Source organism: Anabrus simplex, chromosome 7 (genome assembly GCF_040414725.1).
Source record: "Anabrus simplex isolate iqAnaSimp1 chromosome 7, ASM4041472v1, whole genome shotgun sequence".
In the NCBI taxonomy this organism is placed as follows: domain Eukaryota; kingdom Metazoa; phylum Arthropoda; class Insecta; order Orthoptera; family Tettigoniidae; genus Anabrus; species Anabrus simplex.
In genome coordinates, this window is record NC_090271.1 from 141,785,861 (window position 1) to 141,808,151 (window position 22,291).

Genomic DNA, 22,291 nt, shown 5'->3' on the forward strand with positions numbered 1-22,291 from the left:
AATTTAAAATATTACAATCAGAGAAGAGCTAAATATAGAACCATTAGTACAGAACATACAGAAAGCAAGAGTGAGATGGTTCGGACATGTAAAAAGAATGGGAAAGGAACGGGTAGCAAGAAGGGAATTGGAAAGAGAAGTTAAGGGAAAGAGACCAGTTGGAAGACCGAGAAGAAAGTGGATGGATCAGATTTGGAAGGACATTAGAGAAGCTGGATTGGATGTATCGAAAGTAATGGAGCAGGAAAAGTGGAAGGACAGAAAGGAGCGCAGGAGGCTTGTTAACCACAACTGGGCGTCTGTAGTGGGACAAAGTTGATGATGATGATCATGACTTTTCAGCACAGTCATGGATGAAATCCACAAGAATGTACAACAAAAAATGGAAGCAAAAGGACAAGCAAGAGCAAATATTACTTTGCTGATGACATAGTAATATGGGGAGAAGATGAAATGGAAGTACAAGGACAAGTTACTGTATGGAATCAGGAGATAGAGGAATATGGACTGAAAATAAGTGGAGAAGACTAACACAGTAGTATTGACAAGAGGTAACAGAGAAGGAAGAGGGAATATTGAAGTAAATGAAAGACCATTAGAAGTTGTGAAAAGCTTCAAATATTTGGGGTGTATACGTGCAAAGATTGGAAAATAAATGGGCATAAGTTCAGTTACCATGCCACTTTTTCAGCGGGGACATCTAGGTGCGATTGCACTATCCTTTGTTTCTTTCTCGTGGACAAAGTAATTGTTTGGTGCACGAGGTTGCCAACTCTTGAATTTTAATTTATCATTTGGGCTAGTGACAAAACTATTGGCCTGGATTGGTTAGGTCTGGCTAATGACAAAACCATTGGTCTGGATTGGTTAGATCTGGTTAGTGACAAAACCGTTGGACTGTGATCAAGCAAAGGGCCCTCAGGTTAGGGCTGCAAAGCGACTGTTATGCCTCTACCATTCTGTAGGGTGATAGTAGCGTATTCTATGTTGGACAGTGACGAAAATCTGAATTCAATTATCATTAGGGCTAGTGACAAAGCCATTGGTCTGGATTGGTTAGGTCCGGATAGTTACAAAATCATTAGTTGTGTTTTTATGGTGCGCGGGTTGGTAATGGAATATATTTGACTTGATTGCTAGAAATGTCATATCCGATTGCGTCTCAGCCAATGGAAATGCTACTGTGTGCTTCAGCAATGAAGAATGGCGAATGCTAAATTACAGTAGGTTATAAAAGTAATGGCCAAGTGCACGAACCTTGTTTACCTTAATCAGCGTTTACGATTCTCCCTAAACCTTTTTAAAATGAAACTGCGGAGCATCATTCCTGATTATTATTTAAGTCCCTGATTATTGTCGGTTAAAGTTAAACAGTCAAGTTCAAGCAGTTACCAAACATAAACAGTGATTAGCAGTGAAGGTAAAATGGAACAGAATGGAAATGGGCACGAATGTATAATAGTGAAGAGAGGTGATCCTTTTGAAGAATTTAGTGATAGGAAATGTGTGGAAAGGTTTTGCTTACCAAAAAAAGTTTCATTCCTTCCTCAAAACAATGTAAAATACCCTACAATTTCAAACGCACAGAAATCATCCTGTTTCTGCTATCAACAGACTACTCACTACATTGAGGTATTACACCACTCGTTTGTTTAACAATTGTAGGTGATATTATTAATATGCACAGAACAGCAGCTCGGATTATACACAACGTGACTAATATTATAGCTTCTGCAATTATGCCACAATATCGGTTTCAAAATCCAAAAATATTGGACAAACTTTTTCTCTTTTATTCTTCCATGTTTCTAATAAGTACTGTCAGAAAGAGAGATGAACATTTCTCCTCTTAACAAAAGCAACACAAAATCACCGAAATGCATTCACTGTTCTTCACCAGCAAGTTAAACGTTACACCAGTATTTAATTCCACTGCCAGCTAAACATGCTTAACTAAACATTGATTAAGAATGGTGTTCCACGTTTCCTTCTAACCAGTCTTTAAATATAAACCATGTTTACGTACACATTGGTTAGCTGAATCTTAAACAAAGTTGGTGCACTTGGCCATAAATGTACATCCTGAGGGCTGGCAGGTGGGTCCCTGGCTGTCGCAGTGAACACATCTCTCCTCAACAAGGTATTCCACGTAAGATTTGTACCAAAGTAGAACCTCGATGCATCGTTCCCGGAACTATCGTTTTTCCCGTATCCATCTTTCAATTTATTCGGTCCCAAAGAAATTCCAGACAAACCAATGTTAAATTACCCCGCATCTATCGTTCCTCGAACTATCGTTTTATCGCATAGATCGTCAAAGAAATATTTGTCCTTGGCTACAATTATCCCGCATGGTTCGAACGTACGTAAGAAAAATATATGCAAAAGTTTTTTTAATTCAAAGAGATAGCTGAATACTCTAGTATATAATAGCGGCAACCTGTTACGCGAGAATGTACGAGCGATTACGAGTTGCTAGTCTTGAGCAAGGACCTCGTAGGCTGGAGTGCTGTGCGCAGGTTATTCACGCGCAACCTCACTACGAGCCTCCTGGCGCCAGCGCTTCTCCTTGACCCACTAACCGGCCCCTAGAAATATTCTTATTTACAAGAATTAAAACGGAGGCACTGTAAAAATCACATCTGTCACCATTTTCTGTGTTGCTATTGGCTGTATAGGGCTGCCAGCTTCCTTGAAAATGAGAAAATCTCGCAGTTTAAAATAAACATGGCCTGCGCTGGGTAAGTTTTTATTAGTCACAGGGTTATTAATCGTGTCGTACCTTGTGATGTGTGTGTGATGCTAGAGGCCTGTTGACCACTTTGTTGCCCCCTGCCCAGCTGTCTTGTTACAAGCTGGACTTAACCAAGCCAGACCAATAATCTTTTCACTAGCCTGGTCTTGAAGCTAATTCCTAAGTTGGCAGCATCGCTTAGCCCGCTGTGACATTGTCTGAGGTGCGCCATGTTGAATTTCTAACCTCTGTGACATCGTCCGAGCTGCACCATGTGGGATCTCTAACCTATCATTTGCGAAGGGTGTACAGAATCTCTACGAAAATACAGGTTATCACCGTAATATCCACGTATATCATTAATTTGCAATAAGAGAACTGACCTTGAAGGTTATCCTATTATTACGAGATGAAAGGAAAAGTGAAACGAAACGGCGTAAAAATCGTGCTTTTTATTTTCATTGCGCATATCATGATTGCAATAGATTGATACCATTATGTATAGTATGAGCATGCCCAGCTCCATGGCTAAATGGTTAGCACGTGTTGGCCTTCAGTTCAAGAAGCCACGATTGGGTCGGGGATTTTAACTTTCGTTGGTTAATTCCGACAGTTCGGGGGCTGTGTATGCGCGCCGACTTATGCATTAGGCTTCATCTCAGGTAGAGCCGCATTTTCAGAAATGCGTAGATCGCATATCACGCGACCACTCGTAAGATCTGCCCTGGCTTTGGAGGCCACATGCCATTTTTATTATCATCATCATATTTATATGACGAAAAATGCCCAAATACAGTACCCATATTTTATTATTTTGCTTTCCGCCTATTTTATGTCACCCGCATTTATAGTTTTCCCGTATCCATCATCATTTTCCCCCTCTCTCTTGAAAAATGATGCATTGAGGTTTTACTGTATTTCAAATCATTATAATGTTACACAACTTGTAGCGCAGTTACTGAATTTCTACTAATAAATGAAGAAATTGGAATTCAACAAGCCAATGGGTTTTGCCAATGTGTGAGAGATGTAGTGTGGAACAGAGACATCCCAGAGAAATGCAAGAGAATTCTGTAGGGCTACTCAATGTATAATCAGCAATTATGAGATGTGGGCTGGGCAGATGGACAATATCCTAACGAAATGTGAAGAAAGCAGAATCCAAGCAGCCGAGATTACATTTCTCAGAGGAATAATTGGGAAGACATGAAGGGATAAGATCAGAAACATAGAAATCAGAGAGAGAATTGGATTTCCTAAATTGCAAGACAAGATAGAGACCAGTAAGCTGAAATGGTATGGACACATAATGAGAATGGAAAAGGATAGAGTTCCGAAGTGATTATTTACAGAGAAAATAATAGGAAGATGACAATGGGGAAGGCCCAGAAAGAGGTGGATGGGTGTGGTGAAGGAGAGTAAAGAGAAGACAAGAGTAAAAGTACACGAAGTATTAGAGGAAGGAAGAGAGTGGTGCAGAAACAGAAAACTGTGGAGGTCATCGATTCACAATCTGACTCAGAAGACTGGAAATGGGAAATGATGAATAAGTTACGTTATACTAGGCATCCTGACTCAGCAAACAACGGCTTTGGAGCAAGTTTTCACAAAACTTGCGAAATGTAACACAGACCCTCGTCTGTGGTTACGATTCAATTCTCAAGTATTGTTAAAAGTTCTGAACTCCCTTCCCCTCTTGTATAATGTTGAAGTCCTACAGAACAGAGAGGAAGTGGGAAAGAAAAAAAACCCCACAAGGCACTTAAGTTACAAGATGTGTTATGTATTTTGCTTCAAAAAGACCATATATACAAAAAAAAAAAAAGGATCATAACATATGAAATACCTCATATGTTATTATGGAATGTATATTTACTGTACATGATAATTGCAGCAATATTTGTCATGGCTTTGGTAGGTAAAGGGATGAATGTTTGTACAGTGAAATGGGGTAACTATTACATGGAGACGGACTTCCTTGGCGCTACTTTGAACAACAGTGATTGCGTCATGATATTCTAGATGGGTTCGAATATAAATATTAAATACCTCATATACAGTATAAAAATATCTACAGTATTCAAAATAGAATTAAAAAAATATTATTGTGCTGGCAGTTTGAACTCTAATCAACATGACTGATGTTTTAAACACCAGCATGTTTCAGTTATAAATAAACAATAATTAAAATTATTTTTAATCCATGCACAACAGACAGCTAAGAACACATCAAAGAAAGATCTAGGGTCCGAGTCTGGCATAATCATTGGTCTACCAATACTTCATCTTATTCCCTATCAGTTAAGACTACTTCGCATGGTCTGCTTGCAATGAATTAATGAGGACAATGGTACATATTATGAATCATTCACTTCATACATTTGTTCACACTTTTCAAGCAACCTGAGTATTGGATTAATGTTATAGGGAAACAAGGCCTTGGAGACTAACCTATCAATGGCAAGCCTCAATCGTATTAAAACAGACATGGTGTCATCCAATTCCCTGCCACAACATGAAACAAATTCTCCCCAATTTCTGCGCACAAACTTCAACAGACGAAGCAGGTACAGAAGGAAACACGTTTCATTGGACACCAACAGATCTAACAACACATCTGGATCATGTGAAACAGCTCGCAAAAATTGGACAAACGTCACAGCAGGACTCAATGTGCGTCTCAGATCTAGCTGAGCAGCATTGCGATAAAATAAACCCACAGCAACATCCAGACAACAAACCATACCCTCAATAAGGGCATCATCTTGGTCAGCAAACAACTGCACTACCCACTGTGCCAATGGTGTTTCAGGATGAAAAGGAAGCAAGGCCTTAACACAATTGTCCAGTTGCCGAAGCACTTCACGAATACTGCGCTCGATCACTGCCATGTCTGCATCCACATCATCTGCCTCAGAACCAAGAGAACTGTCACTGGAACTATCACACCGAGTTTCTTTCACTGTCACAGCCACACTCTTTAGTACAAGTAGGGCCATTTTCTGCAGTAATGGTCGGTCACCATCACCAGCACCGCCACCAAATCTTCCACTACCACCACGATATGGTAAGGTGTCCAAAAGATGCCAATCCTTGACACTGCGCACAACTAAGTGGGCAAGTGCACAAGGTTCCTCTGCTAGGATATCTTGCAAGGCCAAAGTACTACCATAACAGAGAACTTCATTAAACAGTCCAAGTAAATGTTTCCAAATACCAGGAGGAACTGCAGAATTAAGCAACACAACAAAACTATCCAGATGAGCATAAAATGGCTTAGTGTCTACCACTGAGAGATTTGCCTTCACTGAGATAATTGCTTCCCATAGTCCTAGAAAAGTTATGATAGTCGATTCATGTTCACCGGAATATGAGCCAATCAATCCATCAAACTTCTTTACAAGTACAGGCCATTTAGCTTCCAGTGCTCTAATACAAAGGCACTTTACCTGACTGGTATCAAGACTATCTGGGTCTGATAAACTAATGACAACACAATTTGGAGGTGGTCTATCATCACTGTTGTCCTCCAATGGGTGAGTATCCAGGTCCTTCCATTCTACAACACGTTTTATAACCTCCAAAGAAAATGAAATCATTTGAGGGCGAGTTGTAAGAAGAGCATTTTCCGTCAGACTTTCCAACCAGCCAAGATTCACATGCGACTTTGACACAATCAAAAAAGCGGAAAGGGCTCGACTTGCTGAAAAGCATATGTACGGATCCGTATGTGATGAAAACTCTATAAGCTGCTCAATAAGCCCATATTCATTCCTAATTAAAATATCACAAACTTCACCTATTCGTGTGCACATAATTCCCTTAGCATTTTGCTTTATAGCAACTTCACATAAAAGTTGAAGTGTACTGACAAAACAAAGAATCCTTTCACGACTCCATTCAGCTAGCGGTACACGATACTCAGCTTGTCCTTCAGACACAATCTTCGTGCCAAGGAAAGGTTTCCGTAAACTGGTTTCTGAGACAGGACACAAGCACTGATTAAGTATGTGTTGTTGGATTATTAACAGCTCCTTGTCAACAGCTATATCACCTCCCGCACCATTAACACTGATATCTTCATCATCCACTTTCTGCTTTTTCTTCACAGGTTCATCCATGGTTGGTACCGATGGTACAGTTCTTCCCCTTTTAAGTACCATTAACCCTCTTTTTAAATAACTAGTCACACAAAAGAGGGTAATGGTCAAGTTATGTTCCTTGCAGATTGAAGAAAGAGTGTTTGCAGACTAGACATAAGTCTTATCTTGACAGCTGGAACTCCCATGGGACTAAAGTGCAAATCCACGTCTAAATCGCAACTGCCAGGAAGAATACAGTCTTTGATGTATTCTGTAAATAAAAGATATAAGTAAAATCATTAATATTCTTTTTGGGCACAAACAAAACATTAAACTACAAATGGTACAAAGGCAAGAAAACAACTGATCATGGTAAACCAACAAAACATTTAAATACTAATCTAATTGCACACAGGTTCCCTCATCTGCAATTTTATTAGTTAACTTAAGCTTAAAATGAATAGACATGATTAGGAATGCACATTACTTATTATGAAGTTCACTTACCTACGGCATAGGCCTACTTAAATTTCGGTGATGTACACAGGGCGGGTAAAGTTACTGAATGGTTACAAGCTGCCTTCTCTTCTACGATGCGTAGACAACGATGTTTTGGGTGCGCTAGAGACGAGCTTTAATATTCTCTTCAGATAATGTATTTAGGCACAAATTTTTATGAAGGTACAACCTCATAACACCCACTTAGTACAACTTTCCAATATTCCAACACCAACCCACCATCATGAACAATATGACGCTGTCATCAAAACAAAGGTAATTTTCATCCATTTAATGTATTACAATTAAGTTTGAAGTACTCACAGAAGAGCTATAAATTGTGATTACGATAATTTATTTATATACCAAGAAAATATGCGAGCACCGTAAATGTTCTCAGATAATAACGAAAATATGAATTACTGTAACTTTGATTCAGTAGTTATTAATATTGGTATCCGGGTTGAACAGTAGTCAGTGTTGCCAAACATATATCCGCATCATTTAAGCTGTCTGCGGAATACTTGACAACTTGTTAATATGGGGTATTATGTGTGCGTCAGTCTTTGATTGGTACGTTCATTTTGGAAAATACTAGCTCTCACTATCCTCTGTCCTAATTTCTGTTCACTTATGTAGTTAAAAGTATATTTTGCTTCCATCAGATGACAGGACTTCGTAGGCGTAAAATAGACAGCTTGAGATGAACAGCTGACAGTTTATCCGTTTGTTTACTATTTTGATTTACGCGATTTCCACGGTGAAAAACTATGAATGAGTGGATAGTGTTATCTTCGTTTGTTATCTCTGGGTTATCGCACTAGTAACCTCAATTCACACATTCCTTATGCCGATTTGGCAATCTTGTTTACATTTCTCACACTCCCAGAATTCCTCTGGCGGCTAGGTGTGGCAGCCATATTTTGGTGTAGAGGCCAGGGGGTCAGGGGGCCTGAAGAAATGTTTTGTTGTGATGAAGTGATCCGGCTGACCATTATACGCTATTTATAATCGGTATGATGATTTGACACCCCTTTGTCTGTCTAAAACTTTTATCTAGTCCTAACATAAATCATCCTAAATCTGTTTTCATTAAGAATGGATATGAGTAGGCTATGATAGGTTAGTTAAAGGGACTTCATAATAAAAATCATTCATAATGTACTCAGTATGGTATCAAAGTAAAAAAGTGCAATTATTAAAATATTAGGGAAGTAGCGTAGATCAGACGATGAAACCAAATGAGGCGGAGATGTATGGGCCGTATATTCAGTGTGCAAATGTGTCTGTTTATTAAGTACTGTCATTGAATTAAGTTGGAACCCTTTATTCGCTACCCACCTGAAGTTTCAGCTTTCTTCTAGTGAAAGTTTTGACCGATGCACGATTCTTCTCCCCTTTCTTTTTCAAATTGTAATAATCTCCTTGTATCGAAATATTTCGCCAATATGAACCATGCCATTAGTTTCTTCTGGATCAATTTATTATGTCTGTGATTTATCTTTATATTTTATGCGGACTAAATTGGATAAGGATCCCTTGTTTATGTTAACGTATAAGCTATTTGCTGAAAATGGAAGTTTTAGGTAGCTTGAATTCAGTTGCTCGTATTAGATTATTACTTGTATTTGCCACTAGTAACCTAGTTGCTAGCTTTTTTTCTTTTTTTTTTTCTCTTTGATTTGTACATATTTGTTCCTACACGGGATGCGGTATGTTCTTTTGATTGCGAGGTTGTATTCAACTTATTCCTCAAGTCTTTAAGTGCCTCAATGGTAACTTGAAGATCTGCTTTATTTGGTGAGCCTAAACTGTGTCATCTGCATACAAGTACATAACTACAGATGAATTATGTATGGTCTCAGCTCTGTCAGTAATAGCTATATTAAATAGTAACTTAGACCCTAGTGGGCTGATGGATTCTCCTTGTTTGCATTATGGGGGCTGACTCTCTTTGTCATCTTCAGTTCTAATACTGTTGTAGGCAAGTAGGTTGTTGATTATTAGTGTCGGTAGTCTTTTCCTTTCCAAGTATATTTTCCAGTTTCAGCATTAGTGTGAGTCTGTGTATCGAGCCGAATGCTTTGATGAAGTCGATGAAGACTGATGATGAATTTTCATTTTGGTGCTCTTAATGCTTCTTGATTTGTGTCCATGAGATTTTATACACTTTTGATACAAACTGTGGTGTAAAATTCAAAGTAATTTGGGCATGGCTTGGATGTTATTGTCTAAAAGTATATACAGTATTTTCATGACAGTCTTTTCATTTATAAATTTGATACCAGAACCCTTGAAACATATAATTTATTCTGAACTGCATCTTCTTGTCCTTCAGTAAGATTACTTTTGAGGAAATATTTTTGGTTTGATGAAATGAATGGCAGGCTTGTATAAAATGTTACATGTATTATATATTTGCATTTGAGTGGACATTTCATTTACAATTTTGAATCTAATGTGGTCCAATCTTAACAATATTTTCTCCACATGTAATACTGTGTGTATGCTACTCTTTTAAAAATGTTCTAATGCTGTTTGTTTCACTCATCAACTCTTTTTTTAAGTGCAGTGCAGGTGATCTTACAAATGACATAGGTCTATTATGTTTAATACACTTATTTTCCTTCATTATTTTCACAATCATTGTTAGTTGTCATGTTTTCAGACTGGTAGATACAAAATATTTCTCTCTCTCTCTTTGCGTTTAGGCCATCTGTGGACCACGGTGCTTGTGTTCTAGCTGTGTTTTTGTCTTCGTCTGCCCCTTTTAGCATACTGGATTGTGTTCTTAGTGGCCTCTTGAGCCTTCCTGTTGGCCCAGTATTCCTTCATTTTCTCGCTGAATTCTTTCCTGCGCTCCTCTGACCAATTCCCGGCTCCTTTGTGGCCAGCTGATGTAAGGGATGTTAGGAAAGGTTTAGTTTTGACCATTAAACGGTATGCATTTCTATTAATATTAAGCTCTGCAAGATCTTTGTCCACTTGTTTGGTCCAGGGGAATCCAGTAGCTTTGCCTTTGTTAGCAACCTTGAAGATCTTATGGGATAATGTATTAGGATCCATTCTGTATAGGTGTCCATAGAAAGTCAGACGTTTTCTCCTGATGGCATCTATGAGGTTTTCTTGATGCTGGTAGAGCTCATTGTTGGGTTTGTACCATCGCCTTCCATCTGGTAGGATCCTTGGCCCTATTATTCTTCTCAGGAATTTCCGTTCTTGCACTTCCAGGGCTCTCAGTGGGTTTTTTTTAGTTAGGGATGGGCATTCTGCTGCATAGAGGACTGATGGTTTGACTACTGCATTATAGTGTCTCAGTTTAACATTCTTTGATAAATGCTTTGAGGCATACAGTTTTCTGCAGGCATGGTAGGCCTTGTCTAATTTGATTCTCCTTTGTTCAAGAGCCATCGTTTCACTTAGGTCCTCCGATACCCACTCTCCGAGGTACTTCACATTTTTAGCTCTCTTGATGTGTTTTGTATCACTGACTCCCATTGTTGTAGAGGCATCTTTGATGTTGGTCATAAACTCGGTCTTTCCAATGTTGATCATGAGGCCCGCTTTAGCTGCAATAGAGTGCAGTGTTTGAAGCTGCATAGTGGCCTCATGCATGTCGTTTGCTAATAAAGTAAGGTCATCAGCAAAGGCCAGGCATGGAATCCTCAGGTTGTCTGATTTAAACCCCATTCTTAATCCGGTGTTCTCAGGTAATGACCTGGTCCATTCTCTTATGATCTTTTCCAGGACACAGTTAAATAATATGCATGAGATACCATCTCCTTGCCTCACCCCTGTTTTGATTGTGAAGCTCTCTGATAATTGACCTCTAAACTTAACTTTGGAAGTGGTGTTGTGCAGGGTGGCTTGCACCAACCTATTAATTTTTTCGTTTAGTCCCAGTTCTCTTAAGGTGTTGAAAAGTGTGATCCTATCCACGGAGTCGTATGCCTTCTGGAAGTCGACAAAGATAGCTACCCACTGTCGGCATCTTTTCTTGCTATATTGAAGGATGGTCTTCAGATTTTGTATCTGTTCAGCACAAGACCTTGCAGTTCTGAACCCTGCTTGATATTCTCCTAATTCTTTATCCAGTTGTCTTGTTATGTGCTGTTCCAGAATCTTGGAAAAGACTGTATACGATACTGAAAGGAGTAATATTCCTCTATAGTTGCTGGGATCTGTTTTGCTTCCCTTCTTGTGGATTGGATGGATAACAGCTGATGTCCAATCATCTGGGAGCCTTTCCTTAGCCCATATGTCCAGGATTACTTTGTGTATGTGCCTGAATGTTTGCTCACCAGCTTGTTTCAACATTTCTGCCACTATTCCGTCTTCTCCAGGAGCTTTGTTGTTCTTGAGAAGTTGAATGGTCTCTCTTACTTCTTCATAGGTGGGAGGAGGGATGTCTTTGGTGTCCGGGTTAGCTGGTTCTCTAACTGGGAGGTGCTGCGCAGGTTCTTCAGCATTCAAAAGTCCTTGGAAATAATCAGCTAGGGTCTTGATGCAGTCATCATCATTGAGGCACAATGATCCGTCTGTTCTCTGGAAGTGTAAAGTTTGGGGTGTGAACTGGGTCGTCTGTTGTTTTAGACCTTTGTATAAGTCTCTGGAGTTGTTTTTTCCAAAATCCTCCTCGGCTTGCTTAATCAGTTCTTTGTTGTATTTTCTTTTCGCCCCTCTTATGATGCTGGAGGTGTTCTTTCTTTGTGTAATAAAGGCTTGTAGGTTGGTTTCGTTTTTATGATGGTTCCATTTGAGCCATGCTAGTCGCCTGGATTCTATAGCCTCATTGCATTCGTTTGACCACCATGGGTGCTTGTTTCCTTTAGGTCTGTTGGGGATCGTCTTCTGAGCCGCGTCTGTTATAGCATCCCGAAGTGGGTCCCAATTTGTAGTGGTGTTAATCCTATTGATGTGTTGGTTCAGACTCTCTTGGTAACTTGCATTGTCTTCTTTAAGTTTGGTGATATCAAACCTAGGAATCTTCTTTTTCTTCATAAGCATAGCCTTGGTCTTATACAGTGGTTTCAGATTCATCTTAACCATGGACAGGTAATGATCGGAGTCTATGTTAGCTCCTCGTAAAACCTTCACGTTCATAATGTCGCAGTGGTGCTTCTTATCTATTGCTACGTGGTCAATTTGGAACTCGCCCATCATGCTGTTTGGGCTGCGCCACGTCATGGCCTTCCTAGGTAGGTGTTTAAAAGCCGTAGACTTCAAGAGTAATTCATACTTGGTGCACAGACTGATTAGCCGTTCCCCATTCTTGTTGGTTCTCTTATGGGCGGGGTATCTTCCTACAATCGTCCGGTATTACAAAATATTTCTTTATATAGGTTACGCGAACAAATCGTATCCATGAAATTTCACTGTAATTTTTATCGCAAATGGAAGATCATAATTGCTTTTGCTCAAATAAAGTGTAAAATCTGTCGTAAATTAAGAAATAGTACGAAATATTTTACTTGTAGAGAATAATGTGGATACATAGGCTTACTTTACTACCTTACTTCCATATGTCTTTGGTTTATCTATCACTTTTGTGTGTTATGTCTTCGCTCACTGAAGTTGTTAGATGTAGTTTTCTTCGTGTTGCTCATTCATTTTGTGCCCTTCAACATGATTTTAACAAGCGGTACGGGAACATTTAATTTGATGTGGAAACGCCATCTAGCAGTTCTGCGTCAGCTGGTGGTTATTTACATTGGTGTCCAGCGGCTTACATACTGCTAATACCACTCAAGTAGATTTGGTGATTGACGACCTGACTACAAAATCAGCATTAAGCAGTTCCCATTTTGCAATTGAAATTGTAATGATTAGCAGTGATGGAACTAACATTTCTATGAATATTGACACAAGAAAGAGTTTGGGTGATGAGCATACTCCAGATGCTAAGAATTTAGAGTCTAATTTATTTTTCAAATTTTACACATAGTTCATCTCAGAGTTTTAATGGCAGTTGTGTATTTGTACATTTGTTTTTATGTCAAGTGTGTGTGTACATTTGTTTAATTATTAGATGTATTACATTAAGGCTGATGATGGCCAGCCAAGGCCAAAACTAGTCCCTAGTTTAAAAATGTAATTAAAAAATATTGTAATTATAGTACTGAAAAGGTGGACCATTATGACATTAATTTTATAATTATTATTGTGATCACAATTCAATACAGATCAAAACCATGAAGGTTATAACCTATACTCCAAATGACGCATTTGTACTTATATACGTTACCGCTGACATAAGATGCGGCTTCATACGACATAAAGAACACAACATTACGGTCTATGTGTGTCATCTCTAATAATATCTCTGCAACTTGCACACTAGCACTTTTATCAGCATCAGGAATGGCCTGTATTATTGAATGTGGTATGGCTTTAGTCTCAAATCCAGTGGAGAATTCTTAAGACACATGCCCGCACGAGGCCAGTTTCTAATGCTAATCTCGTACTTGACTTTCCTGGGCTTCTAATCAGTGTGCCTTGATTATTTATGATATCGTAAGATAGGAAACTTAAAAGGGTCCACCTTTTCAATACAAATAAATGTTATAAGATTATTTACAACTTTACACTTGGAACTAGTTTCAACGCTGTTTGGCGTCATCTTCAGGCAAAATGTGGGAAATAGGCATAGGCGTAAGCATGCAGACATTTATATTATACAAGATGTTAAATTAAACAGCGTCGAAACTAGTTCCAAGTGTAAATATATGTTGTAAATAATCTTATAACATTTATTTGTATTGAAATGGTGGACCCGTTCAAGTTTCCTATCTTACGTTCTCAGTTCAATACAGACAAAAATGAAATTCTTAGATTTAAATTTATGATATCTTCCGTTCGAATACTTCTCGGACATCCACTCTTTCCTTTACAGTCATTGCTCACACATCTGGTGTGTACAAATTTCTCATGCAGCCAACGGAAAGTTAGACTGCTTGGAGGATCCTTCTCAAACCATTTCTTAAGTGTTTTTCGTACTATTGAGGGTGACCCAAACACTTCCATCCAAGATGCTACCTTCTTCTCTCTTCCAAAGCAAGTTGCGTGGCCATATCTCATCTGCAAAAAACAAAAAAAAAAAAAAAAAAAAAAAAAAAAACTGCAAGATCATGTAGTGCCATATAAGTGGTAACATCTTTTTGGACAACCCTGTATAATGATCAAGAAGAGAAGAGCATTGGAAATTGTTTTCTTTACCCAGCCTGTTTTAATTCATAACCAAACTTAAAAGTGCATCTCAAGTGAGGGTCATTTCTCACCCCTCTGTACTTTCAGATAGCAGGAGTCATACTGTCTTTGTAGTCTTCATCTTTGGCTGTGCGGTTAGGGGCGCGCGGCTGTGAGCTTGCACCCGGAAGATAGAGGGTTCGAATCCCACTGTCGGCAGCCCTGAACATGGTTTTCCGTGGTTTTCCATTTTCACACCAGGCAAATGCTGGGGCTGTACATTAATTAAGGTCACGGCCGCTTCCTTCCAACTCCTAGGCCTTTCCTATACCATCGTCACCATAAGACCCATCTGTGGCGGTGCAACGTAAAACCACTAGATCTTGCTTCCCTGTGGTCAGTCCCCTTCCATTGTTTCTTTTTCTTTCCTCTCTGATTAAGTAATAATGGAAATGTTACTTACCCTCTATAGTGGACTGGATTTCATTTCCATTTAATTTTCTTTTTTTGCTAGTTGCTTTACGTCGCACCGACACAGATAGGTCTTATGGCGACGATGGGACAGGGAAGGGCTAGGAGTGGGAAGGAAGCGGCCGTGGCCTTAATTAAGGTACAGCCCCAGCATTTGCCTGGTGTGAAAATGGGAAACCACGGAAAACCATTTTCAGGGCTGCCGACAGTGGGGTTCGAACCTACTATCTCCCGAATACTGGATACTGGCCGCACTTAAGCGACTGCAGCTATCGAGCTCGGTCCCTTTAATTTAATATGGTTCAAAATCTCATATCATGTACAGCATCAACACTAATTTTTAATACCCTCATCAATTTAGTGAACTTATGTAAAATACTCAGAGATTTCAGTTTATACTAGTGAGAACTTGTTCTTTACTCAGAGATTTCAGTTTATACTAATGAGAACTTGTTCTTTATTTTTCTTTCTTTTTTCCTGTTCCCCCCCCCCCCCCACTTATTTATGGTTTCCTTTTCCATTCTCAGCATATTTGAATATAAGTTGTAGCTTTTAAATACAATCTTATAAGCTTATATTATATTCTGTTTCTAGAATACGAACGAGAAAATGACTCTCGTGTGTGAATACTACGTGCAACACATTGACTTTAGACTTCCTGTTCCTCACACTCTGTCTAGAAGTGTGATCATTTGGCCTTTAATGGTGCTGTAATGCCCTCCAATGTCTGAAAAAGTTTTGAAACCAACAGCACTGCAGGACTCCAGGGGAGCTGATTTGCAAGGTGAGCATGTTCTTTTATCAGCTAAGAGATAGTCTCCCATGAACAATGGGTAAATTTGCTTGTTATTTTACTGATAAAAAGTCAATGCATTGTTCAGGCAGGTATACTTTAGTCTGGTCTTAGTAGCACAATAGCATTCTTTGGTACTTTTCACACTGGCTATAAAACTGTACTGTATGCATGTGAAGAATCAGAAATTGTGGTTGGGATGCACATGAAACTCTGCGACCTGTAGCTTATGATCAGGAACTACAAAATTATATAACACTAGAAGCTTGCCTGATATTCTTCTGTCTTTTTTTTTTTACACTCCTGTTGAAATTGTCTGTGACACCCTGTTTCTGTCAGTATCATCCAGTATCTCACAGATCTTTTGTTTGATGTTAATGGATTTCACACTGTATACAGTCAAGTTCTTTTCTTAGTTCATGTTGGAAATTTACAAATGTACAGAGAACAGAGAAAGAAGGATTTGAACTTAACATTAGCTATCAAGATTTTGGAAAATAATTTCCCAGTATTGTGCAACTTAAAGGGTGAGTAGTAGTTTGAATAGTCAGTCGTAGGGCGATGACTCTGTTTTTGGACATTTTTACTTCACATAGTCACCATTAGACTTAAAAACTGACTAGACAGTTGACACCTCTACTGTCAGGTCCTGAGGTACATTAAACCATCAGTCATCAGCACGTTTGGTGGAGGATGATGGAATGTCTCTGCCATTGTTCCCATCTGTATCAGCTATCATTCTGGTTACATTCATGTCTGTTACTTCTAGTTTTAGACTGAGTCCACTCCGATACATCTAAGGCCTTGGAGTTGTCCATCTTGCTGTAAATGTTGCTGTGTGGTGATGAGGGAACAAACTAACAGTAGCAAATGAATTGAAACATGGGAGCTGCACACCTTGCCAGGCATCTCGCCACGCACCTCGCCATTCACTAGGAATCAAAAATGTTTAATATTTCAGGATGCAGCTGCCTGGAACTAGCATTGTGATTGGTTGTCACAACGTCACTTCATTGTCCCCTCTGTGCGATGACTTATTACTGTGATATTTATAGTCATGTTGTGTTGTAACACTGTATCCATGGATTAGAGGCTATTTAATAAGCGAAACTTTCTGCAAAACTACTCTATGGAATTAGCGTCAGATGTGTTCTAGATACTGTAAATGTTGAAAAGAGGTTACAGCCAATTGTAGTGCCACAGGTAACAGTTATAAATAATACAAAGGTTACAACGTGTAATGTAAAAGCCAACCAGGCCTATTAGATGCTAAACAATCTCAACCTGAAGGTTAAGAGAGCAGTTTAAGTAGAGACGTGGCTTTCTTAAAGAATGTCCAAGACTAAAATTGGTACCATGTCATACAAACACCTACATTGATATCCTCTTTTTTACAATTTGTAAGATCCTGATTATTGACCTCAGGCAAAGAAGTAAATCTGGAAATGATAGCCAGAATTAGGGAAATAAATATACAGAAAATAAATTAAAAAGGAGAAAAATTATTTATGTGACTCACCTCTAATATCTGTTGTAGAACAAGCACTGACTTGCTGGAGGAAGCAGGCAGGCTATGTAAACAAAGGAGTGGATAGGGAACAAGTGATGACTTGCTGTAGGAAGCAGGCAGTGTGAACAAAGGGATAGAGATGGAGAGGAGGAGAGGGGGTAATCAAGGGAGGGGGAGGGAGGGGTAACCTGCCATTGCCTGCAATGTTTAGCACTTGAAGATGAGCAATTTTGAGCTACGTATTAAGTATAAAATTTCTTTGCAAAAATGCAGTCTGTTTTCTTCTACTTTTAAATTTCACGTATGTTATCCTGCAACCAATATCATCCATCATAAATAATTTGAACATGATTGACTGTGATGAGATTGATGCTTCCGTAGTTGCCTAGAAACATGCAGAAACATTTCAATCATTTGAGTGTAATTTTAAAGTGAAATTTATGTGTGTAAACATAAAGATATTTCAAATCAGTGAAATGATAAGTTCATCGAGAAGAATATCTGTAAATAATCTTAACATATCTTGTTACATCATCTGCGTCTCGCTCACACTCAGAACCTGGAGAGGGAACATAACCTTATTTTGAAAAAAAATAGCGTACCTAAATTATTCTGGCATCAAGTTATGAGACCATGAAAAATTGTTCGAGCCGCATACTGTCATACATGAGTTCCAGGTTTGAGAAAATGGACACAAAGGAAATGGAATACCTTACCATTCTGCATTCCAATGGTACGGAGAGAGCAAGAGAATCATGTAGATGATGGCTATTTTTATATGTTGAAACTCGATGGACCATATTATGAATCAATATCCAAAAAGGACAATCACTGTGATTTACTCAAGAAAAACTGAATGGCATTGGAGAGATCTGGATATCTCAAGAGAACTGGCACAAATTTTGGGTTAAAGGTAAAACATTTGCTTACTCTGGGCACAACATTCTACTGATTTCAAACTAGAGGAAACAGAATTTTATGAATATTTCACTAAAGAAGGCTGTCTTGTTTATTGCGAAAACATTCAAGGTATATGATCAAAATTTGGAGTTACATATAACAATGAATGTACATTACGTAGGTGCTTTGAAAAGTTCTCGGAATGTACTGGAATTGTATCTTACCTCGGTGGAACTGCTTTCATTTTTCAACATAGTCTCCCTGTAGACTAATGCATTTGCTCCAGCAATGTTCCAATGCCTTGATCCCATCTCGAAAATGAGATTCCTCCAGGCCTGCAAAATACCTCTCTAATTCGGCTGTCAGTTCTTCCCTTGTAGAAAATCTCCATCCACCAAGGAAAATTTTCAGATGAAAGTCTGATGGTGCCAAATCAGGTGAATAAGGTGGATGTGGCAACAATTCGTACCCCAGTTCATGAAGTTTTGCCATGGCAATAACACTTGTGTGCGGCGGAGCGTTGTCCTGATGAAAGATGACCTTTTTCCTTGCCAAACCAGGCCTTGTTTTGCGTATCTTTTCCTGTAGTTGGTCTAGGAGGTTTGCATAGTATTGCCCCGTAATTGTTTGGCCAGTAGGAAGATAATTTATCAGCAGAATGCCTTTTGCATCCCAGAAAACTGAGGCCATGTCATTTCCGGCCGAATGCACTGCCTTTGCTTTCTTTGGTGGTGGTGAATCAGCATGTTTCCACTGCTTTGACTGCTGTTTTGTCTCTGGGGTATAGTAGTGGACCCAAGTTTCATCTGTAGTCACAAACCGACGCAAAACATCTTGTTGGTTGAACTGAAAACGGGCCAGACTTTGTTTGGACATTTCCAATCTGGTGCGTTTATTGTCCAATGTCAAGAGCCGCGGCACCCATCTTGCGGATAATTTTTCATACCCAATTCTTCGGTTAAAATATACCCGTTCAGAAGATATCCCTACAGCTTCAGCAATCTCCCGCACTTTCAGTCGACGATCCTCCATGACCATTTTATGCACTTTTGCGATAAATTCTGGGGTCGCAACACTTTTTGGCCGTCCACTACGCGGATCATCATCCAAGCTCTCCCGACCAAATTTAATTTGCTGGTCCACTTGGCAACAGTTGAAAATGAAAGAGCAGAGTCCCCCAGTGTGTTCTGAAAGTCAGCATGAATTTCCTTTGCTTTCATACCTTTCTTTACAGAGTATTTAATCACTGCTCGAATCTCAGTTTTTTTCCATTGTCACAAATCACTACGCGGGAACAACAACAAAGAGTCGTCACTACCACACTCCTGCAGCTAGAGCACTGACGCGCCACGTGTTCACAAAGGATGTGTGATTATTGCGCGGGAACCTCGTTGCTCTAGCACTGACATCTAGCGGTGATTCCAAGAACTTTTCAAACCGTCCTCGTATTTATTGATTCTAACAAAAGAAGCCTCAAGGCCATACTTCTACACAATGGCAATAAGTATACCTCAGTTGCAGTAGTATATTTAGTACACTTAAAGGAAACTTATGCAAACAGGGAAATGCTGTTAAAGTCATTGAACTATCCAGAACATAGGTATATCTTCTTCTTCTGCTCCTTCTTAGGACGCTATCTCCCTGCGAAGGTTGGCAATCCAATTGATTATAACAACTCATCAAACAGTGGCTCGGATTTCCGTGAAAGTTCATCCATACCGGTGGTGCAGGTCTTTAAGCCAGGAATTTCTCCATTTCTTCACAGATTGTTTTCCTTCAATTTTCCCCCCGATAAGTTGGGAGAAGCTCATATCGTTCACATCTCAGAACATGCCCAATGCACCTGAGCTTTCGCTCCTTGATGGTTGTTAGAAGCTCTTTGTCCTTATTTAACAAGTTGAGGTCTTCCTTTCTGCTCAGGATATTAGAAGCATTCTTCTGTACAAATACATTTCAAAAGTTTCGATCTGCCTCTCCAACAAAGGGCTGAGCATTCAGCCTTCAAAACTATACAGTAGGGCAGGGAAAACATAGCATTGCAACATCCGAACTCTGATATGAAGATTGAGATTTTTACTGGTAAATAGGGCCCTCATACTCTTGAACAAATTTTTAGCTTGCCCAATAATGGATAAGATTTCATTTTGGGGATCACAATTCTGTCACTACAATCCCAAGATATTTGAAGGATGGCACTTGCCGAACAATTGTGTTGTTATTTTGCAGGGAGGCCTGGTTAGGAGTTTTTGAAAATACAATCAGCCTGGTCTTGCCATATTCATAAACAGACCAAATGCTGCTCTGATCCTTACAACGTTATTAATAATAATGTAATGGTTATAGCGTCCACCATGCCAGTTGGAGAGGTACTGGTGACTTCACCATTTGACCCACCCGTTTAATCTTTGACTCTGTGGAAGTCTCTGTGATCAGGAAAAAAAAAAAAAAGATATAAAGTGACATGAGCGTGGATGGTGTAATTACGTCAAGAAGTAAATTTACAGTAAGTGTGCACTCTGAAATACTGACTGTGTACCGAGCTTTAAGTGATTATTAGAATTAATTAATAAATCTTAGAAGTAAAAATGCTACCAGATTCTTCTCATTTACTTATCTAGCCAACACGCGACAATAATTTCAAGATCAGTAAGGTTACTGGCGGACACAACTGTATCATCAGTGAAGCGGATGATATTTATGACATTGCCATTTATCCTGATCCCAAGGTTAACATCCTTGACAACTTCTCAGAACTCAGCCTCAGAGTAGATATTAAAAAGGAAGGAAGGTAGGACACAGACCTGTCACACGCCTCTACGAATACCTATGTCCTCAGTTGTGTTTCCTTTTATTTTGTCCTCTGCTGTTTGGTTCCAGTGTAGCTGAGTGATGATTTGTAGATCACCAGCATCAACACCAGTTTTTTAAAAATCTCAGCAAGTTTTGCATGAGATAGGCAATCAAAAGCTTTCCGGTTGTTGATGAAGCATGCGTGCATGTTGACATTTATATCCAGGTATCTCTGAGTCAAAACATTCAGAGAGAAAAGAGCCTCGCAAGTTTCCGGTCAGTTTCCAAACCAGACTGAGTATGACCAATTTGGTGTTCACATTTCGCATAGATACGAATGTGGATGATGCAGAGGAATGGTTATAGCCATAGTCATAGCCATCTTGACATCTTATTGCTGATCATGCAGTAATCACAGGTACATGGAGACTTGAAAATCAAAGGAATGATGCTGGGTCAACAGCCAGGCTGTACGAAGTTTCCCTGTTTCTTGTGGCTGTAGGACAGTTGTGCTTGTGAATTTCATTGGCTTGGAAGAGAATGGGCATGATTTTAAATTCATCACAAATTGTGCGCTGAATTTCATCAATGGCATGCTTATTGATGGATGCGATGAATTGCTGTAATACTGAACAGTGTGCAGAATGAATGTAAAATGGTTGGTCAGATGTCCTTATACATTTCCATTTATTTAGGAACAACCTACTGTATTTACAGGCTGCCACTAAGTACAAGGTAAAACATATCAAATTTTCTCTACTGATCTATTAATTGAAGAAAAAACTAAATTATAAAGGAACAGTATAATTAGTGCGGCATTTCAGAGCTGTAGCTGTAGAGGTGGTGTCTCAGGATCTTGATGGAGTCTCGGAGGACGAGGGTCGCAGTTTCGGGGATGAGCTTCATTGGGAGTTGGAAGCGCTTCATAATAATGACTTGGGTTAAAATATAGGATCATTGGTTAGTTCACCAGGAATATTAGTATTATGCAAAATAAATTCATAGGATTTTCTTATATTGTCTGTACTGAAGTATTTCAGTGAAATTTGAAGTCATCACTGTCGTGCCACTGCCTATAATTGCGCACGTTTGTGTGCTTTTGATGATCTGTAATTAGTAGGTTGTCAGTGTCATATCACTAGAACATTTTATTTATTTAGCACTAGCAAATGTACCCGTGCTTCGCAACGGTATTCTGCATTGTATACGTATATTGAAGTAAATACTGTACATGCAGTAAATAAGATTGTTTTCAAATAGCATGTCTCTTAGCGTTTAGCATGTCTCTTAGCGTTATCCGAGAAACAGTATAGAGAGGTCCCCATACG

The 22,291-nt window shown here is 39.2% G+C and overlaps 2 protein-coding genes and 1 long non-coding RNA gene across 8 annotated transcripts in view; 1 reads left to right on the forward strand and 2 right to left on the reverse strand.

Annotated features, from left to right (window-relative positions):
- Positions 1–4,506: 4,506 nt before the first annotated feature.
- On the reverse strand, positions 4,507–7,705 carry lin (protein lines homolog). The gene is made up of 2 exons (XM_067151351.2): positions 7,324–7,705; positions 4,507–7,087 (listed from the first exon to the last, which is right to left on the reverse strand). Exon 2 carries the CDS (start codon positions 6,895–6,897, stop codon positions 5,092–5,094), a length of 1,806 nt encoding a protein of 601 aa, XP_067007452.1. The 5' UTR covers positions 6,898–7,087; positions 7,324–7,705; the 3' UTR covers positions 4,507–5,091.
- Positions 7,706–7,776: 71 nt separating this feature from the next.
- Positions 7,777–22,291, forward strand: part of gek (serine/threonine-protein kinase gek) — a 736,940-nt gene continuing 722,425 nt past the window's right edge. For 5 of the 6 annotated variants that reach the window (XM_067151356.2, XM_067151355.2, XM_067151352.2 and 2 more), the window contains exons 1-2: positions 8,215–8,328; positions 15,565–15,754. Coding sequence is in view for 5 of the 6 variants with exons in the window: in XM_067151355.2 (XP_067007456.2) it covers positions 15,694–15,754 (61 nt within the window). In the remaining variant the exon portion in view is untranslated. Of the gene's footprint in view, positions 7,888–8,214; positions 8,329–15,564; positions 15,755–22,291 lie in introns of those variants that run through there. The other variant, XM_067151353.2, reaches the window with a different exon arrangement.
- LOC136877375 (uncharacterized) overlaps positions 13,457–22,291 on the reverse strand; it is a 36,152-nt gene continuing 27,317 nt past the window's right edge. The window contains exon 3 of the long non-coding RNA XR_010860756.2: positions 13,457–14,391. This is a non-coding gene — a long non-coding RNA (uncharacterized lncRNA). The remainder of the gene's footprint in view (positions 14,392–22,291) is intronic.